Here is a 20,417-nt window from a genome sequence, read left to right on the forward strand (position 1 = left end):
AAATGCCGCTTGTTGACATATTGTAGTTGCAGTGTACAAGTTATTTCCCTTTTGACGTATGGCGCGCATTACGTTGCATGAAATTCCGTAGAATTTTACCTTTTTAATTCTCATAAATTATACAACTTTGCCGTGGTCCGATTTTTGCCGATTTTTGATATGTTAATAATATAGTTGTAATCTTCGTTTTTCATGAAAAAATAATTCTGTTGCAATTTGTTTGAGGTTAAACCCCAGATTCTCTGGACTATTATTGTAGTTTTAACAAGGGTAGGCATTATATTCGTGATTCTTTTTGCCCGAGCGATATCGAAAAACTATTATAAAATGTGTACTAGTTCAGTGAAAATGTACGTCATACTTATCTCCTAAACAAATAATTAAACCAAAAAAAATTAACATACAACACTACCTAAGAACAGAGACTCCTTACTTGTATGATTTTGTAAAAAATGCATCTTTTTAAAATAGTCGAAAACAAAATTGTCTGTCCAATGGAAAAGTCGAAGCCCAAAAAAGATGAACGGTGCATAATAGAAACATAGAAGCTGGTTGCAAAAGTAGACGACAAGATCTATTTTATAACTTGAGTATGGCCTAAGGGTATCACCAGCCCAGTAGTCAGCATTTCGATGTTGACATGAATATCAATTATATGGTCATTTTTATAAATTTTCTGTTTACAAAACTTTGGATTTTTCAAAAACTAAGGGTTTTCTTACGCCCAGGAGTAGATTACCTTAGCCGTATTTGGCACAACTTTTTGGAATTTTGGGTCCTCAATGCTCTTCAACTTAGTATTTGTTTGGCTTTTTATCTGTTTTGATCTGAGCGTCACTGATGAGTCTTATGTAGACGAAACGCGCGTCTGGCGTATTAAATTATAATCCTGGTACCTTTGATAACTGTTCACACCACTGGGTCGATGCCACTGCTGGTGGACGTTTCGTCCCCGAGGGTATCACCAGCCCAGTAGTCAGCACTTCGGTGTTGACATGAATATCAATTATATGGTCATTTTTATAAATTTTCTGTTTACAAAACTTTGGATTTTTCAAAAACTAAGGGTTTTCTTACGCCCAGGAGTAGATTACCTTAGCCGTATTTGGCACAACTTTTTGGAACTTTGGGTCCTCAATGCTCTTCAACTTTGTATTTGTTTGGCTTTTTAACTGTTTTGATCTGAGCGTCACTGATGAGTCTTATGTAGACGAAACGCGCGTCTGGCGTATTAAATTATAATCCTGGTACCTTTGATAACTGCTAATACTATTAACCTAAAATAAATATATTTATAGCAATTCCCTTGATACGAAAGATCTACATGTTGCCTTGGGATTTTTTTTTCTTTGGTTGGGTTTTTGTCTCAATGACAATTCAATTCTCATTCTTATCATAGATATAACTGCATGTTAAAATAAGAATATGTAGTGTGATAGACAATCAGACACATTCTTTCCAGGGACCAATAGGCTTTAGCAAGCTATAACTCCCCGTATGGCCTTCGACCATTAGCAAAATACACACTTTATAGAATGAAAACTCTAAGAGGTCTTTGCATGTAAAAAAACAAACACAAAAGATGAGCGAGAAAAAAAAATAGGGATACCGCATGATTTGTGTCAAACATAGCCGACACCCCGCGTGTGGCGTTCTACACGGTGGATTTAAACGTTCGTGATGTTTGTGTCTTTTTGACGGTTTTGAATTTTTTCTCTTCATAACTACAAATTTCCAATATGAAAAGTTATAAATATGTCCATTTTTATTAGTTGTACCTGTCAACGTATATTTGTTCCACCTAACGGGAAGTTCCAGTGGAAACTTTATTATAAACAATGTCATAATACCTGTACCTGATGGAAAAAATATTCTATATTATTTATTCCGTTAGGAACATCTACTGTAATATTTTTCCATTTGGAACTTATATTATGAAGGAACTTCTATTCTGTGATATACCAACATCCAAGTAAACATTTATACATCATTGACATTCTTAATTTTGGGTTAAAAGCGTTCTTTCTGAAGGTAATCCAGAGAAGACTGTTGCATTATTTATAAATTGTTAATTTCATTTCCATTTGACAGTTCGGTCTGACTAATTGTTTACATTTATTAAAGTAACTCACCCGTGAAAGCAATTGAACACAATCAATACGGGTATGTTCATGTTTGTCGCAAGTCACGCCTTTGTGAGTTTTGTGTTTGACCTAAATCAAAATTCAATTGAAAAGTAGGAATTCAAAGACGGTAAGGTTGATTTTATTTTCATCGTTTTTTAACATCTATTATAAACATCAAATACAAAAAAAATATATATGTTCTATTGTTTTTGTTTCATTGAAGATATTCAATGTGGTAATGTAGACGAGACAAATGTCATAAAAACCAGGAACTAATCAATATATCTAGGGATTAGTCTATTATATCCGGTTAATTCATATTTCAGTCCCATCTCTTCTCAAATAAGTTAGTAAGTTGGTCCGTAAAGTTTATTTAGAGACGTCACACATATTTACAACCAAACATTCCCCATTTCCTTTCTCAATTTTATAAGCACAATAAGCTAAGAAAGCTCTTTACAATCGACAACAACATACACATCACGTTACACATGGTTGTTGGACCGTGATAAATGAAAACAAAAGAATCTTGTAGTTCTCACATAGGCTAGACGTGTAAGTGTTTGAAAAAAAATGAAAATATACTGTCAACTAGAGTACTTAAATAATTATAGTTGATATTTTCAGTCACACTTTTGTATCTTACAGTGGGACTAGCCATCCGAATACTTTATAACAATTCGTTAGGATGTACATGTAGTAGTCCGTATGGGGTTAATAAAGTCTATTTTGTTTGATTTTAGCAAACAATACTGTAATGTTGCTCCCTTTGAAAACCACTATCTTCATGGGGCTCAATCACATTAACAATCAGGTATGCAGTTGTCTACCAAATGTTGCTGCCTTTTGCTTTATCGTTTTCCATTGTGTTATTTGGAATGATATGGGGGAATTTTTGTTTTGCCCTCTTCCAGATACTATACCGTACGTTGTATATGTTACAGTAAATAGGTGAAATTAGGAATTACACGTAATTACTAAACATTTCAGTAAATACCTGTAATTACTAGCCAATTTAGTAATTACATGTATTTACTAGTTGTTTCAGTGATTACTGGTAATTTCTGATTTTTTTGGGTCATTTTTACAGCTATTTACTAACTTGGTTTTTTTTGTTTTAAAATTAAAAACATAACTCAAGATACCAAATAAGAAAGTAAAGGGGTAGGGATTTTAAGGGAGCTTACTTGAGGATGTAGGAATATAAAGCACATCAAAAGTGCATACTCTATAGTGTTTGTGAATTGAAACTGGAAAATGGTTGTTTTATAGGTCTTGAAACTCCGTAAATATATGCATGCAAGACAATGATATCAATCCAAAATTGATTTTCATAATTTTGTTAAACTAAAATCTCAATCATGCACTGTGGTTTAAAACTTTAAAATAACTTTCTCCAAATATCTTGGATTTCTATCAAACTTGGACAGAAACAGAAGCTAAATGTTTATGATCATAAGATAATATCCGAAAGTAAAGATTGTAAAAAAAATCCTTTTTTTTCCTATATTACTTATAAACATGATAAATGGACTAGTTTTTTTCCCAATTAACATTACATACACTCTTCAGTTAAAGTTTTTAAAACAGTAGATTTTATAAACCATCCTGGATTTTTAACCAATTTTGACAGAAGCTTCTTATAGTACTAGTCAAAAGATAGTATCTAGAGGAATTTTTTAATATTTTTTCCTCATTTTTGTTGAGCCTGCGATTAACAGCAAACGTAGGCGAGACCATTTGTTCTGCAAAACCCTTACACTTTTAATAGCTTAATTCATCGATAACCCATCTTCAGCTAGGGGTTGAATTGAAGGTCACAGGAATATGTATTCAATGAGGTCCAAATATTCACTCGCAAGTGCACAACTCATCAACCTTGCAAGTTCTCAGCTAATTTAACAAAATAGAACTAGATTGGCTACTAACAGTGAATTATAATTTCACTATATCATTTTTATTAATGATATAACGATAAAAAAAATATATATATAATTTTTTTTTATATCTCGAAGCTAATGCACATAACAGTTCATTCCAGTTCTTAACCTTTACAACGTTATCTGATCTTTTCATATAAGTCTAAATATTCTTCAAACTTGAAGTTTTTTTGAAAAAAGTTGAAACATAATGCTTATGGAGAATTTTCCATTTCTGATTTCCATGTCTGCTGAAATTGGTCAAAAATTATCTGTATAATGCTCAACTTTAACCATTTTGGATTAAAACTCAAGAGATTCAAGATTCAAAGTTTTATTATCCTCAGACACAACAGTGTACAAGAGGTCAATATACATTCATACATAGATAGACGATATATCTATACAGTAATTACAATACAATTATGATAAGCATGTTTATGTTCTAAATTCACTCTGTTCAAACGAACATAAAGTATTTATGTGCTAAATCTCTCTAGATTTTTGTAAAGCATACATATCTGAGCACATTCAGATATGTACCTTTATACGATAAAGGCATCATAGAAAACTAAATACATATTTAGGTACTGTTAGGCGCAATGACCATCTCAATTTTAATAAATATAGATCCAGAGATCACAATATTTCTAATATCAAACACCATTAACAGTTCATGTTTTGAATACGGCAACCATGCATCTATGAAAACAAATCCCGGTTTATAAACATCACACAATCAACAATACCGGTAAAAGACAGCTATCAAACATCTACAAAATATATACAAAACACATTAATTCTTTACATACAACTTCAATACATTAAAAAACAGATTTCTTAATGAAAATTAAACTTCAATACAAAGGAAACGTACGATAATGGTCACTGCCCAAACCTCGATAGTTAAATCTCGTGCAAACTTTCATTATATACTGACCGCCAAAACCGGTTTACTACTATTGTGAAAACACAATAGAGTAAATAACATACTTCAAAAATCATACGCGAACCGCACATAAATATATTTATGTTCCAAATTCACTCTGTTCAAACGAACATATTTTTAGTATTTATGTGCTAAATCTCTCTAGATTTTTGTAAAGCATACATATCTGAGCACATTCAGATATGTACCTTTATACGATAAAGGCATCATAGAAAACTAAATACATATTTAGTTACTGTTAGGCGCAATGACCATCTCGACGCACAAAGAAAGCAAACTTGATGTTAAGTACATATTATATACCAAGATTTTGAGATACTGACAATCGCTTCTGTAAACTTTCTAATACATAGCCATCTTTAGCTTGGTCGGATTTCCACCGACCATGTATTTTGAATAACCTATCTGAAATTATATTGTACATAATTGCATGTCTTCTCTATACCTATGTATATGGTTTATTGAGAATAAAGATATATATATATAAATATTGTTTTGAGCGGCAGCTGTTGCACCACCCGATCTAAAACTATGCAAACCAAAATCTTTAGAGTTACAACCAATCTCTGATAATGCGCATTTAATTAATTCTCTCGCTCTGGTATACGACAAACTATCGTTTTTCTTCCTTAGAACAAAAATTCTTCGATTTCTTCAAAAATGACAAAGGTCTAAATATATACATATCTGAAGACAAATCAATATTTGCTTCTTTTAAATAACAGTCTAAAATTGTACATGGACATTGTGGAGTGTCAAGCTTTGAAATCAAAACATGTCTGCCTTTCCTGTAACAGTCTGTTTTACTCTTCTCAATAAAAATGTCTATATATTGATTACAAACTGAAATGTGCTTTGCTTTTATACTACAAAGTTCTTGATACCTTAAAAATCCGGTATAAGATAGTGCGCACAATGTTAATAGGCGTAAATCTTTAAGAGAACGACCAATTGAATTGTACTTCAAAAACAATTTGATCATAATATCAGAAGTAACTGGACTCTTTTTCTCTATAGGTCTGTTCAACTTTCTTCTTGATGCTTCTACGATCAATCTAACCATTTCAGAATCACATGGATTAGCTACCCCAGCAAGATTATGTGCCCATTTAATTCCATAAAAAGCGGATTCTATAACGCTATAACGATTAGCTGATTGAATTAAATTTTGTAAATATAGACCTACATACAATTCTTGACAGGGTAATACACATTTAATTTCAGAGTATTTTTCAGTCCATTTAACGAATCTTTTGAAATATCCAGCATATTTTTCTACTGTAGATTTTGCACGAGCATCAATAATGGTTGAAGATAAACTATTAAACAATGATTTAAGTTCAGGATGTTTAATCTGCTCGTTCTGTGACCAAAATCCAACAGAAAATATTGTCTACAATATATATATATATATATACAAAATAAAGTTATAAATATAAAATACAGTACCTTGAAACTATATCCATACTAGTCCAGTGACTTGGTTAAACAATGCAATCTATAACAATAGTCCAGCGACCAATAAGATGAGGGTCCAGTGACCACAAAAGGCAGTCCAATGCGTGTACACAGTCACACCATAGCAAAATGCAATACCCAGTGGTAATATAAATCTGTAAAATAAATATACATATTACACAACCGAAGCATTTAAACGTACAGCTAATATTTTCCCGTGAAATTTGCCATTAGCAAACAAAGAGTTTAAATTGTTACCAGCAACAAAAATTCTTTCCGCTTCATGAAATTCTAAAACATCAACAACATAACAAGCGTATTCTGAGTTCTGTTTAAAAATCATAGGCCAAAATGCAGCAGACTGCCATTTAGGGACAACAAGTGTACCCTCTGCTCTACAAGAAACTAAATGGTTAATACAGTTACTAACTAGACTAATTGGCGGAACTAACCAATTGTTCTCGCCATGCCAGTTGCAAGTGAATGCATCTATCGCTGATGTTGCAGGATTCCAATATTTCGAATTAAACCTGGTCAGCTTTGTATTATGCATGTTAGCAAACCTATCAACAGTGAAAAGATATGCCCTAATCATCAATGTCAATAATTCTACTCAAAGCATCAGCCTTTTCGTTTTCCTCTCTAGGAATCCACTGTGCATATAATGAAATATTGCACGACACACAAGTATTAAAAATTGATTAAGCTAAACATTGCAAGTGTGGTAATTTACTTCCTTTCTTAATAATACTAACAGCATTTTGATTATCTGTGAAAAAAGTAACTGAACTGTGTTCTAATACTTTCGCAAAACTATCTAATGCTAATTCAATTGCTTTGATTTCTCTCCAAGTGGAGCTTTTTGTTGCCTCTGTCACAGACCACTGTCTGTGTGCAATATAATCAGTATCTTGCAAATAACCTCCTGCACCTATATCACTAGCATCAGTGAAAACATTGAATTCAGAATTATTCCGTAATAACGGTACTGGCTTCAAACAGTGAATGTTTTGCTTCCAAAACATAATTTCTTGAATACTGTCTGAGTGCTGTCTCAAATCAACGTACTGATCCCAGTCTTGTCTTAAATTTATAACAGAAAAAGTACACCTTGTCATAATTTGAGTAACATTTCCAATAGCTGGTGAAAAGGAAATTATTTTTCCACATAATTTAGCTAATAACCTAATTTTAACTTTAAAAGCTTTAGACAGAATTACATCAATCAAATTGACAAAATTTTCTTTTTCAATTAACGGCAACTCCATCAAAGAACTTTTCAAATTCCAAGTGAAACCAAGCCAAAGTAAAGTTTGAACAGGTGTCCATATACACTTGGCCTTGTTTGGAACAAAACCTGACAATATCAAATCGTTTTTGACCCTCACAGACTGTTCACAACATAGCTTCTCAGTCTCCGCTAAACATAAACCATCATCTAAATACACTGTAATTCTGATACCGTCTTTGCGCCAGTGAGCAATTAAAGGTCTTACAACTTTAGTGAATACGTACCCCGCTGAACAGAGTCCAAACGGTAAAACTGTAAAAACAAAATATTTTACCGTTTCACCAAACTTCCAAGAAAACCCCAAATATTTCTGATGATTGGGGAAAATGTTTATGTGATGATATCCTGCTTTTAAATCAAAAGCAAATCCATAACAATCGCTTGTCAAAAACTGACTGGCAGTTTTCCAGTCCTCAAACTTAATCTTACTGTAAACAACTTGTTTATTTACGTGCCTCAAATCTAAAATTAAACGACCTTTACCTGATGAATTAATCGATACAGTTAACGGATTAACAACATGCGGTCTGTTCGATACTTCTTTTATCAAGCTAGCATCAATTAATTCCTGAACTGCCTTTTCTACAAAATCTTTATGTTCTAAAGCAGATTTATTGTTTCTTAACAAAACGCTTTCTGGTTCGTTAATTAAAGGTATTTTATAACCATTCTCAATTAAATCTAAAATAAACTTTGAAGCATGAATATTTTTCCAAAAATCTAAAGAATTTCTCAGTCTATTTTTAACGTTTATACAAGAGGTACCAGATTCATAATCATAAAAAGAGTCAAAATTGTCTACATTCTGTACCTTAAGAATATCTGGAGATCTTTCAGTTTGGTGCTCCTCTGGAAGCTGCTGAATTTCCCCCTTTTTTACAATCTTTTGCCCAATGTCCATACAGACCACAGTTGTAACAGATGTCCCTAGCTCTGTTCCGACGAGATGTGATGGGGGCGGCGGCCCCCGCGACAAGAAAGGGCTGTTGCTGTGAAAAACCACCATTATTACCATTGTGAGCAATACTAGACGGACCACCAGCAGATTCCGCGGGTCTTTTCTTTATGTTTTGACGCTTATCCTGCTTCACGCTTTTCAATTTCTTCACTGCTCTGCCATCAGCCGCCCGAATGCGCTTCTCATCCTCTGAATCACTAGCCACGTCATCCGACAAATACTCGTCCACAGTTTTCCACCCACCTTCAGATTTATCAGCTATACGAATCAGCTTATTCCTTTTCTTCAAAGATTGACCAGATTCTTTCAACACTTTGACGGCCTTCTCATATCTCCGGTGCTCTATACAGTCTACGGCAATATCAATATTATCTAACAAATCAGAATTTAAATCAAACTGCACTTTGTTACCCTTGAACTTGAAGGAACTCTCAGATTTCTGTACCTTTCGTGCAAGATCATGGGTGGTATCTGCAAAATTTCGCTCAATTCCCGTCAACTTTCTGGTAAAATAGGTTTTCATCAACGACAACAAATCAGCATTGGTAATTTCATCAGAAGCAGCTTGACCTGGCATCTCTACATCTTCCATATCAAGTAGTCTATCAGGCTCGGTATCAGACATTACGAAATTAAACTTCAATACAAAGGAAACGTACGATAATGGTCACTGCCCAAACCTCGAAAGTTAAATCTCGTGCAAACTTTCATTATATACTGACCGCCAAAACCGGTTTACTACTATTGTGAAAACACAATAGAGTATATTACATACTTCAAAAATCATACGCGAACCGCACATAAATATATATATATAATATACGACAACAGGAGCTAACACACACAAAAAAATCATGCACGTGATTCTCGTGACACATTCATGTGTATATACAGTCAGTTTCTATCATTTGGATCATGATTATGTGAGTTTTTACATATGTATTCAAAAGTGAATAATTATAGATATTTGATAATGTTTTTTTTAAAATCTACAAATATTACGATATAATTTTACATTGTAATATGACAGCATTCCAATCATTTTGATCTCTGATGGATTTGTATTGTAATAATGTGGGATAAATTTTTTGCGTAGGTCCACAATTTGTGGATATGTACAAGTAAACATATAATGATATTCGTTACCAATATTTAAGTTACATAAATGACAAATTCTATTTTGTTTAGGGATCTTTGCCCATCTTCCTGCCTCTATAGGAAATTTTAGATTTGAGCAGCTTAGCTTACACATATATAATCTATCAGCTACAGTCAATCTAAGTAAATATGGTTCCAGTTTAAATTCATGTTTAAAAAGTCCATAAAATTTCACTTGCTTACTCTCGTGAAGTTTAAACATAAGTCTATACAAAATACTAGATATTTTGTTACTACTGGATAAAAGGTTGTTCCAAAATAACGACAATTTCCATTGGAGAACTAAATTTACTCTGATTTAACCAAATATTTGAAAGTCCATATTTATTCAAGATATTTTAAGAGTACTAACTGATCTTCTAGTTAGTATTACCATAACTTTTGATCATCTGACCATAATACAACATTGTTTTAGCAGTCAGTAAATAGGTATAAAAACTCATTTTAAAATTAGTAATTACTGGTAATAACTGGGCCGTTTCAGGAATTATATATTTATTCTGACAAACCTTCGTCAATACAATGGTATACAGAAGTTACATGTAATAAATAACACAGTTATAAATTAGAGAAAACATAATATGTACACTATTTACAAATATAAATTGGGTTTAGCCAGGAGAACACACACATGAATTAATATGCCTTACAAATGTACATAGCTTTTTTAGATATGATTGTTTTTTCATATTCATTATTTCCTTAAATTTAATTATATTTGGAAAATCAATATACTTTTTAGCAATATACTTTTGTCTTTCTATAGCCATAAATTTACACTTCATTACATAGTGGAATTCATCTCCAAGATCTTTTAAGTCACATAGTTCGCATATTCTTTTATCTCTCTGAATTTTTTTCCATCTTCCACTTTCTATAGGTTGTGGTTAATGAGTCTAAATTGACACAAAGTATAAATATCACGGGGTTCCAAAATGTCTAAATACTTTTCGAATCCGAAAAGTTCCTTAAAAAGGCGATAATTTAATGTTTTTGAGTTCGTTTGAATAAATGAGTACCATGTTTGTTTAAATTGATCTTGGAGAGATGTTCGTACAATAGTCTTTAACCAAATTTCATTTATACAAGTTTGAGATAACCATACATAAGATAAACCAGTTTCATTAAGGATAGATTCTATACATTTCATCCAATAAAGTTTAACATTATTTCTATGATATAAACTAAACATTAATTTGTATGCAATTGCTGATAATTTACTGGGTTTGCTAAAAATAAGTTTCGCCCAGTATGAAATCATGCGAACCTTGATATTTAAACTAATAGGATAACGTCCTACTTCTCCATATATAACACAATTCTGGGTAGAAGATTTAAGATTGAGTAGAAGTTTACAAAATTTCAAATGAACCCTTTCTAGTATATCATTATTTCCAAATCCCCAAATTTCACAGCCGTAAAGTAAAACAGGTTTAACCAATTTATCAAATAAATCTAATTGACAGCTTATAGATAAGCCATGCTTTCTCCCCTTTTTGATAACTTCATTTAAGGTCAAGTAACAGTAAATGAACGCCGTCTAGCGGATTCCGCGAAATATTGCGACGTTTTGTACGAATTACGTCCCTTTGACCAGATTTTGCAATGTTAAAATTTCAATCGGCGACTGTTCAATGGGACAACGGTAAATCTGACGGAAAGTATGTAACTTCTAGGAGAATGAACTTGTTTGCTTAAATTGAAGAAATGCTACAGGATTTTGAAAATGAATATGAAAACAGTCATGAAGACAATCTTCAAAACGAAAATCAGGTGTTTGAGTTTGGATATCTGCCGACCAGTTAAAACAAGTGTGAAAACTGTTGATCACTGTTGCTCACCACTATTTCTACATAATTGTGATGAGGAAAACAGTGCGGTCTCGACAGTATATTGAACTCTGACACAAAATAGTACTTTTGATGTCATTGTTTACTTAAACTAACCAAAAAATATGCAGAAATGAAACTCGTGGTGAAAGGGAAATATGTTTAGATCATTTTGAGTTAAAATTCACTTGTCTATGAGTTTGCGTTAAAAATTCAGGATTAATGCGCTACATAGTACACTAATTTAAGATTTCTAGAAAACCGGGAGTAAATATTCAGATAGCTGTGAAAATTGCAAGATTCGGTTGAACAGATAGGGATTTTTAATTGGTGGTCTGACACCTTTATTTTCGTTTTCCTCCCAAAATAACCCAAACTGAATAATCATAAGAAAAGATGACAAATGCGACTATACCTATATAGAACACAGAGACGTTACGCACGGTATTCGGTCTATGTTTCATTTGACCATTTCTTGATGCATAAGTAGGACAGAAACAAATCAATTATGCGTATTATCAAATAATTACTTGTCTTGGTTCATCAGTTTAATCCATATTTAATAAAACCGAATTTTAAAATATTTAATTTTATGTATTATTACCGAATTAAGAAATAAGTCCCGTGTTCATAAGCCATTTTGCCGTGTAAGACGTAACAACAATAACTAACCATACAAATATAAACGAAAACAAATTAAAAAAAATACTGAATGGATTACGATGAAATTCAAACAGGTGGAATAAAATATGAACATGTGCATGGTGTGAAACGGTTAGGATAAATATCATGTCAGTTCGCATTCTAGTGGCCATTTCGAAATTCCATACAGCTGTAAGATTTGAAAATTCGAGTATACAAAAATGAAAGCAAGCACCTCGATATTACAATATTTTCACATAAGTCATAGAAAAGGTTCGACATCTCTACATGCAAATGTAATTTTATTAAATTTTACGAACACATATTTATTTCTAGCATAGCTTCTCGCATTTTATTTTTTTGCAGGTTTTTCCGTGTCTCCCTTAAATGTTACCATAGAGTCATTGTCACAAGTTAAGATTTTTCAGTACCATGCTAATTTAGGGTATTTTAAATTTGTTACAGACAAATGAACTATGAAAACAAATGTTACTACTGAAATGTAATTTGTTTAAAGATTGTTTTAAGCCTTCAGTGATAAGCAAACGCTAAATTTTTCATCAATTTCCATCCAGTTGTCCATGTCTCCCCAAAATGTTACCACGTCCAAATTGAACGTTTTTTGCAAGAAACGTAAATGTAACGTATATATTTTTAATTTTCCATAGACTAAAAGTTAAGCATTTTTGAGTCTTAAGCATTTGACACGTTCTGTTGAATAATATATCTTTGGGAGAAAGTTTTCAAATATTTATTCTAAAATGTAATTTGACTTCCATCAGTGTTTTGTAAAGCATGTGCTGATCTTAAAGGCGTGGAAGCTTTTGATAAATGATAAGTCTATAATACCGAACCGTGCCTTTCGACTTTGGGACCTTTAGTAAAATATATGTTTCTGCTAGTACGAATGTTTATTGTATACACTAACATTTATTTCCGCGCATCCGACAAACTGCCGCATGTGAAAAATACTGATCCTAATTCAAGGACTGTAAATCACTTTTTAATCTTAATAAAATGAGCAATTTCAAACTGCAGTTTTCTTTCCAAAAGCTGAGAATGAAATTGAAATTACAGATCAGGCAAACAGAGGATACATATAGTAGCTGTTGCTGCCATTGACCCTAACGAGAATTATTTTTAATTCTTCTCGAAAGACTCATATTTGGAATGTAACTGTTGGTAGTCATGACGGATAGAAAGACCCTAATTTTTTTCTCTCAATAAGTTAAGATTATGAGGAAATAAATAAATTGAGAATGGAAAGATTATTCATCAAAAATGTATAATCAGTCATGTTCACGGTCTATAATTCTTTTTAAATAAGTAGTCACACATCAAAAAGCCATAAGTATTAAAAGAAGTGCAAAGATTGAACGTTTTGAACAAAAGTCGGTTGAAATAAATGAAAATTACGTCGACTAACGTTACCATTACTAAACCGAATACTGTGCGTATCGTCAGAGGCATGATGATTAATTCATTGTAGAAGGAACGAAGGAAGGGAAGCGACACACAAAATGGGGTCTTCTCGTTTATTAGTATAGATACTCTAACTTTTACAGTAAATCCCCATCCCTGTTTCACTTTAATTATTGTCAGCTTATTCGAATATGTGCATGTTTTCTGGCACGTTTGAAATAAATGCAATTCATCTAATGTTTGAATGTAAATTTACACAATCATGTAATTATAAACATTTAGCATGTTTTAAAAACTGGAAGAAAGGTTTATAAGTGCAACATACGGTATTTTTGGACAAGAAATCAATTTTTCTTACACTTTTAAAATTTAAATGAAGTAAAACAAGAAATCAATCTGGTTGACGCAACAATGACAATCTGTTACACAGAATAATAGTGGTGCATTTCTTTACAGTGGGTCTCAATCAACACTGATTTACAGAAATCTTGGTAAGAATTTAGTCTTAGATGCTTGATTTTTTGTATTAGTTGTTATTGGCTTTGAACAAGCTGTCAGTAACTGTGTGTAGTGGCGGATCAAGATGGGAGCGTAGAGGGCGTAATTAATCCAAAATTTCAAAAGTAAAATTACAAAATACTGAACTCCGAGGAAAATTCAAAACGGAAAGTCCCTAATCAAATGGCAAATTCAAATGATAAAACACATCAAACGAATGCATGGACAACAACTGTCATATTCCTGACTAGGTACAGGCATTTTTAAATGTAGAAAATGATGGATTGAACCTGGTTTTATAGCGCTAAACCTCTCACTTATATGACAGTCGCATCACAGTAGAGTGATTTGGTATGGTTGAGTCAGTTGATCAGTTCGTCGAAAAAATGTCACTCAGTCATTTTGAAATTCAAATTACAGGAACACATTTGCAATTCTGAGCATGAAACATCATGACACCTTCAAAGCGACAAAGGAGTGAGCAAGAACGTATTGGCTTCTATTTCACAATTCAACCAAAAAGAAAGTTATACTCTATTATAATCTCATGAAAAAAAAGTTCCACATTAATTTTATTAACCTACGAAATTATAGCTTCAATTACATCTTTTATTGCGTCAACTTGTAGATTGTAGACAGTAAACCTGATGATTTCTATTTTTGTGTTTTTACTATTTTTGCGTTCATGTACTTACAATGTATTTTTGTTTGAATAAGTAATTGTTTTAGACATGTGGATTGATAATGAACATACATGTATCATATTTTTTATAACGTATAATTTCTTTTTAAAATGTTTCATAAAAGAGGGTCTGACTAGGGTTAACGGAATACAGAATAATGGGCAAAAATTGCAGAATAAAAGGCACAAAAAAAAAGAAAAAAAAGAGCATAATGGGGTGCCTAAATATAAAGAATAAAGAATATTGGAAATACAAAATAAAAATTAATGATAATTATCCAGATAAAAAGAATCTATCAATACGAAACACATAATCATCGTGCATAATCAACACGAAGAACGTTGGAAATAATAAGCATGATTACTTGACGTAATGTAATAAAAATAACGCCGTCACGAATTTTGATGGGTTTTTTTGCCAAAATGTTGAGTTTGCGTCGCTTCTACAGGGACAACGAAGTCGTGACCATATTTTTTTTAACATCATCTAATTCGTAAGACAAAGAGGAAGAAAATGTTAATTTAAAAAAAAATTCTATGGAGCGGATCACGTGATTTATACCGGAAACCGAAAATTGAAGAAGAAAAATACAGATTTCCCCTATATATTCAATGAAATTTAGTACCCTCTCGGACCATTTTAAAAATGTTTTTTTCTCGAAAACGAAGTCGGTGACATGTACTTTTTTTTACATTTTCTGATGTATATTTTCAATATCTAATCGAGTTCTAAATTTTAAAAAAAATCTATGGACTAGTTCATTTACTGATCCTTGACCTTAAATGAGCCATTTTTTGAAAAATAAATCCCAAGATAATTAAACTCATTTACAATTTCTAAATCAGAATTACCAAAATTAAATTTAAGATCAGCAGGTTGTCTACCACTGCAAAAAGTCATGATTTTAGTCTTATCTACATTGACTTTCATTTTCCAAACATTACAATATGATTCGAATTTTTCTAGTAACACATTAAGTTCTATGGCTGATTCAGCCATGAATACAGTATCGTCTGCGTAAAGTATTGCAAACAGTTTAACATATATATCTAGTTCGTCTTCTAGGGCATCTGATATAGTTTTAAGCCTATCAAATTCCCTTTACAAAAGAAATCTTCCAAATCGTTCAAAAAAAGCGAAAAAAGAAAAGGGGATAAATTCTCCCCTTGGCGTAGACCAATGTTACTTGGAAAATAATCAGATTTTTCACAATTGTATGACAGGCATGATTTTATATCAGCGTACATGTTATGAATAATTTTATACATATAACCATTAATATTATTTACTAGCATCTTATACCATAAAGCATCTCTAGTCACTGTGTCAAATGCTTTCTCAAAATCGACAAAAGCACAGAACATTTTTTTCTTTTTTAATTTCAAAATTTCAAAAAAAGAGTGTAACGTAAAGATACAATCACAAGTTGAGTAACCATTTCGAAATCCACACTGATTTTCATTGAGTAGTAAAACTAGTACAATTACTAGTAACTAAGTGCACCGGGAATTACCTGTAATTCCTAAATTTTAGTAATTACATGTAATTCCTAATTTCAACTATTTACTGTAACATATACACATTACTGATTGTTTTATTGGCGAGGCTTTCCTTATTGATATTATATTATTATCTATGATATGATATGATATAAAATGTACATATATTAACACAAAAATGTGACCTGGCTTTAAAGTTTTGGCCAAAGCCCTTCGGCTTGTTAGTGTGCCAATAATAGAGTTGTTGGTTAACAGTTGGCGAAATCTTGTGAAATTTGGTTTTGGTAGATTATTGTTTACTAAACATACAGTGCAAGTTTTACTAGATTTTAATATCAATCAGAAGTAAATATCCAATGAGATTAGTGTAAAGACGTCCTAACTTGTTGCTGATTGTCTTTTAAAAAAAGTATGTAGTGATAAATAAGAATGGAAATGGGGAATGTGTCAAAGACAACAAACCGGCCATAGAGTAAAAAACATGATATAAATACAAAAAGATAAACATAAAAAATATTAACAATCAAGTTCTATAGAAAGGCAAAAAAAAAGACTCAAGCCATGAAACGGCTATTTGTGTACTTGTCTGTAAAAAGGAAAGAGCTTTGTACAAGTGTACAATGTTTGCGTTTTATTTTTCTCACAATAATTATAGTATAACCATCAATGACTATTTCTTGATAGTTATGCTTGACAGTCAGTAAAATGCAGAAATGATAATCAAGATAAGAAGTTCGAAAAAGACAAATGACCAGATCGATTGTCAAATATTGACTGTTTATATTAGTTATTACATTAATGGGGACTTTTGGTGGTTATGGATGGGGGGATTTCATACTGAAACCAGTAACAGATAACCACCGTTTAAGTCTTATAGAAACTACATGTATAAGAGGCAATGTTAATAATTAAATAGAAATCTGCAGTGAAATTATTTTATCATTGTAATATTTGGATAACTGCTTAATGGAGGTCCATTTAATTAAAAAATAGAAGGGATATGACTTAGAAAATGTCGAGTAAAACATTTTGATCTTGATTAATTCCATAAAACGTTACGGTCATTCATGAAGGCTATTTGACAAAAAGAAAAATCAACAATCTAAATTCTTAAAATAAACAAGTAACAATATATCAATGGGACTCTTAACTAGGAAATAAAATTAATAAGTTATGAACATATTGTTGGAACCAGCCTGGTGAATATTATAGACAAACGAGTAAAGTATTTCTAGAAAACAATACTGTCCTAAAGAATCATAGCTTATTTTTTGTTCCCTTTTTCTTGCAGAATTCAAGTATGAAGCAACTAGACATCACAAGCCAGGCGAAGGTAAATATTTAATATTGAGGATAAAACTGCTGCGGTCACTGATTTTTTAGGACTGATAGAAAACAAATTTAACATTTTATGGTCAAGTAACAGTTAATCGTTAGTGTTAAACTGGTCTAGGTAACCATCACGGTCGGCAGGGTAGATAAGGTCAGATCGTTTTCTATAAGTTTCTCCGAGTAAAAGAGTTGTTTTTGGGAATTACTTTGAGTATATAATATGATCACTTGCAAGATTAACAAGTTAGTCAAAAAGGGTTAACCTGACCTCGACCTCTTTTCATGGATCAGTGATAAATTTGAGTTACGTGATTGGATCTGTTCTAATATACTGTAAGCACTAGGTCAACTGTATTTGGTATTGGCGATGATTGTAAGGTGTACATGTCCGACTGGAAGATTTCATCTGGCCTTGACCTGATGTTCATCGCTCATTGGTCAATTTTAAGTCTATGTGTTTGGTCTGTTTCTCAGATACTATTACTATGTCTATTATCTATGTCAACTACATTCGGTTTTTGGAATGCTTGTATAGTGTATCTGTCTGCCTAACTTCAATAGATATAGGAAGATGTGGTGTGAGTGTCAATGAGACAACTCTCTGTCTGCCTAACTTCAATAGATATAGGAAGATGTGGTGTGAGTGCCAATGAGACAACTCTCCATCCAAATAACAATTTAAAAAAAGTAAACTATTATAGGTCAATGTACGGCCTTCAACAAGGAGCCTTGGATCACACCAAACAACAAGCTTTAAATGGCCCCCAAATTACTATTGTAAAACCTTTCAAACGGGAAAACCAACGGTCTAATCTATATATAAAAAAAACGAGAAACACGTATAAATATGTTCCGTGGTATTTTTAACAAAGATTAATATAATGGTGACAGGTCCCGGATTGTTTTAAAGAGAACAAAATCATTTACTCCGTATCGAATGTAGCAGGTACAAAAGTAAAATCAAATGAAATCGACTTATAGGGTATTTTACCAATTAATCAAGGACCACAACCCCTACACATGATAAGTGTAAAACTTCAACAATGATTTGTACCTTCATCTTGTTGCCGAATAGACATATAAAATAGTATAAATTAGAGGCAACAGTAGCGTATTGTTATGAACTTCAAAAGGAGCGAGTTCTGACTTCTCTTCTCATTGTACAAAGAACCATGGCATTACATTCTTTAATCACAAATTATATGTCATATGTAGATCAGTATGTCAGAATTACAAACTTTTAAAATATGGACAATGCAAATTATCAAAAGTCGTATCATCATTTTTCACAAAGTGTTATGTGTTTTTAAAGTTAAAATGGTAGTTAAAAAAGGTTCAAACACTTATTGGCTTTTAGTATTCTCGTGTCCTGTGCGGGAGTTTGGTTTCTATCTCAGACATTGTCAAGCCAAATGAGACGGTGTGTTGGAATAAGAGCGAAGACTGTTCGATCCCCAGTCAGCATACCCAGTTTGTCCTCGTAGAGTATTACTGCCAACTATGTAAGCTATGCAGGAATGTGTTTATCCGGTAAACAGGAAGTCCAAATCAGTGACCATGATTTCATAACATTAATATGTAATTGTTCCTAATATATGTATTTGATATGCCTCTGGACGTTTAATCTACCAGGCGATCGGTCAAGCAGTAGTTTAGCAAATTTAAATTTGTTCTGAACAGTGTAATAGTTTTCGTACAAATCAAAAATAATCTATTTCTATTTTCATAGGAGAGATAGACTGCTAAATTAATTAATATAATGGAATGATAATTATGGAACACTTTTCTTTTCAGAGTAAAAGATCTGACAAAAGCTGGTATATACTATCTGCAGGACTTATAATTTCAGTGACTGTAATTTTTATTTTGGACCTACAGTTTTTTGCATCTACAAACTTTATACGCAATACATTAAACGGGAAAATGTTAGAAGTTTTATCTGCAGCTGACAATTTTACGAACAAATTCATTGATACAATGAAACATAAATTGATAATAATTGATTCTGATATACCTGACAGTGGTTCAGAACAACACGTGAGCGATCATTTTAGCAATAGCAATCATGGTAACTGTACATGGCCTCCACTTAATTTACGTAAGTACAAAGAAATTAGCTATGCTTAGGATCATTTATAAACTAATGAAGTGGGATACCTTATTGTAGGCAAAGAGGGAGACTAACCAAGCAACACATGTTGAGCCAAATATGCTTTAAAAGTATACTTCAACTGTATGTTAACAACAAATAATTATTAAAGCATTCACGTTTCTTTTTAATACGTTATTTTGATTGGCTAACAGTATTCTCTAGTCATTTTGCAATTAACATTCATTTCAAACTGAATTGTAACACTTCCACAAAAAAAGTGCATTTGTAAATAACAAGACTTTATTTTTTTTATATTCATGATCCTAGCCAAAAAATATAATTATAAGTATTGAATGCTTCTTTTAGTAGTTTTATAGCTTTTAAAAGCGTTCACCGTGTGCACATTTTTACAATGAAGCACTTCTGCTCTCAACTGTATGTGGTGTATGAAATAATTGTAATTGTGTTCATGTCTGTCTAGCATGTATCATCTGACCTTGACCTTATTTCATGGTTCATTTCAATCATTTGTCAATGTTAAGAGTCTGTTAATTTTTGTGT

General features: G+C 32.1%; 2 protein-coding genes across 6 annotated transcripts in view; one reads left to right on the top strand and one right to left on the bottom strand.

Moving 5' to 3' along the window:
* Window positions 1-1,137: 1,137 nt before the first annotated feature.
* On the bottom strand, window positions 1,138-9,368 carry LOC134689689 (uncharacterized). 2 transcript variants are annotated; one of them, XM_063549665.1, is made up of 3 exons: window positions 8,555-9,368; window positions 6,444-6,607; window positions 1,138-1,277 (listed from the first exon to the last, which is right to left on the bottom strand). In XM_063549665.1, exon 1 carries the CDS (start codon window positions 9,324-9,326, stop codon window positions 8,577-8,579), a length of 750 nt encoding a protein of 249 aa, XP_063405735.1. In that variant the 5' UTR covers window positions 9,327-9,368; the 3' UTR covers window positions 1,138-1,277; window positions 6,444-6,607; window positions 8,555-8,576. The 2 variants fall into 2 exon arrangements, with proteins under 2 accessions (XP_063405735.1, XP_063405727.1); XM_063549657.1 differs by lacking the exon at window positions 1,138-1,277 and adding an exon at window positions 4,628-4,818.
* The window catches only part of LOC134689660 (beta-1,4-galactosyltransferase 4-like), a 34,862-nt gene continuing 16,567 nt past the window's right edge, over window positions 2,123-20,417 (top strand). The window contains exons 1-4 of one of the 4 annotated variants that reach the window (XM_063549641.1): window positions 2,156-2,253; window positions 14,209-14,243; window positions 17,724-17,765; window positions 19,559-19,862. In XM_063549641.1, coding sequence (XP_063405711.1) covers window positions 17,733-17,765; window positions 19,559-19,862 — 337 coding nt within the window. In that variant the 5' untranslated portion in view covers window positions 2,156-2,253; window positions 14,209-14,243; window positions 17,724-17,732. Of the gene's footprint in view, window positions 2,259-9,540; window positions 9,625-14,208; window positions 14,244-17,723; window positions 17,766-19,558; window positions 19,863-20,417 lie in introns of those variants that run through there. The other 3 variants (XM_063549635.1, XM_063549647.1, XM_063549627.1) reach the window with 3 other exon arrangements.

This window comes from Mytilus trossulus, chromosome 1, assembly GCF_036588685.1.
Source record: "Mytilus trossulus isolate FHL-02 chromosome 1, PNRI_Mtr1.1.1.hap1, whole genome shotgun sequence".
NCBI lineage: Eukaryota > Metazoa > Mollusca > Bivalvia > Mytilida > Mytilidae > Mytilus > Mytilus trossulus.

Coding starts and splice junctions, on each gene's coding strand:
- LOC134689689 (XM_063549665.1), bottom strand. CDS start 9,326: ATGTCTGATACCGAGCCTGATAGACTACTTGATATGGAAGATGTAGAG.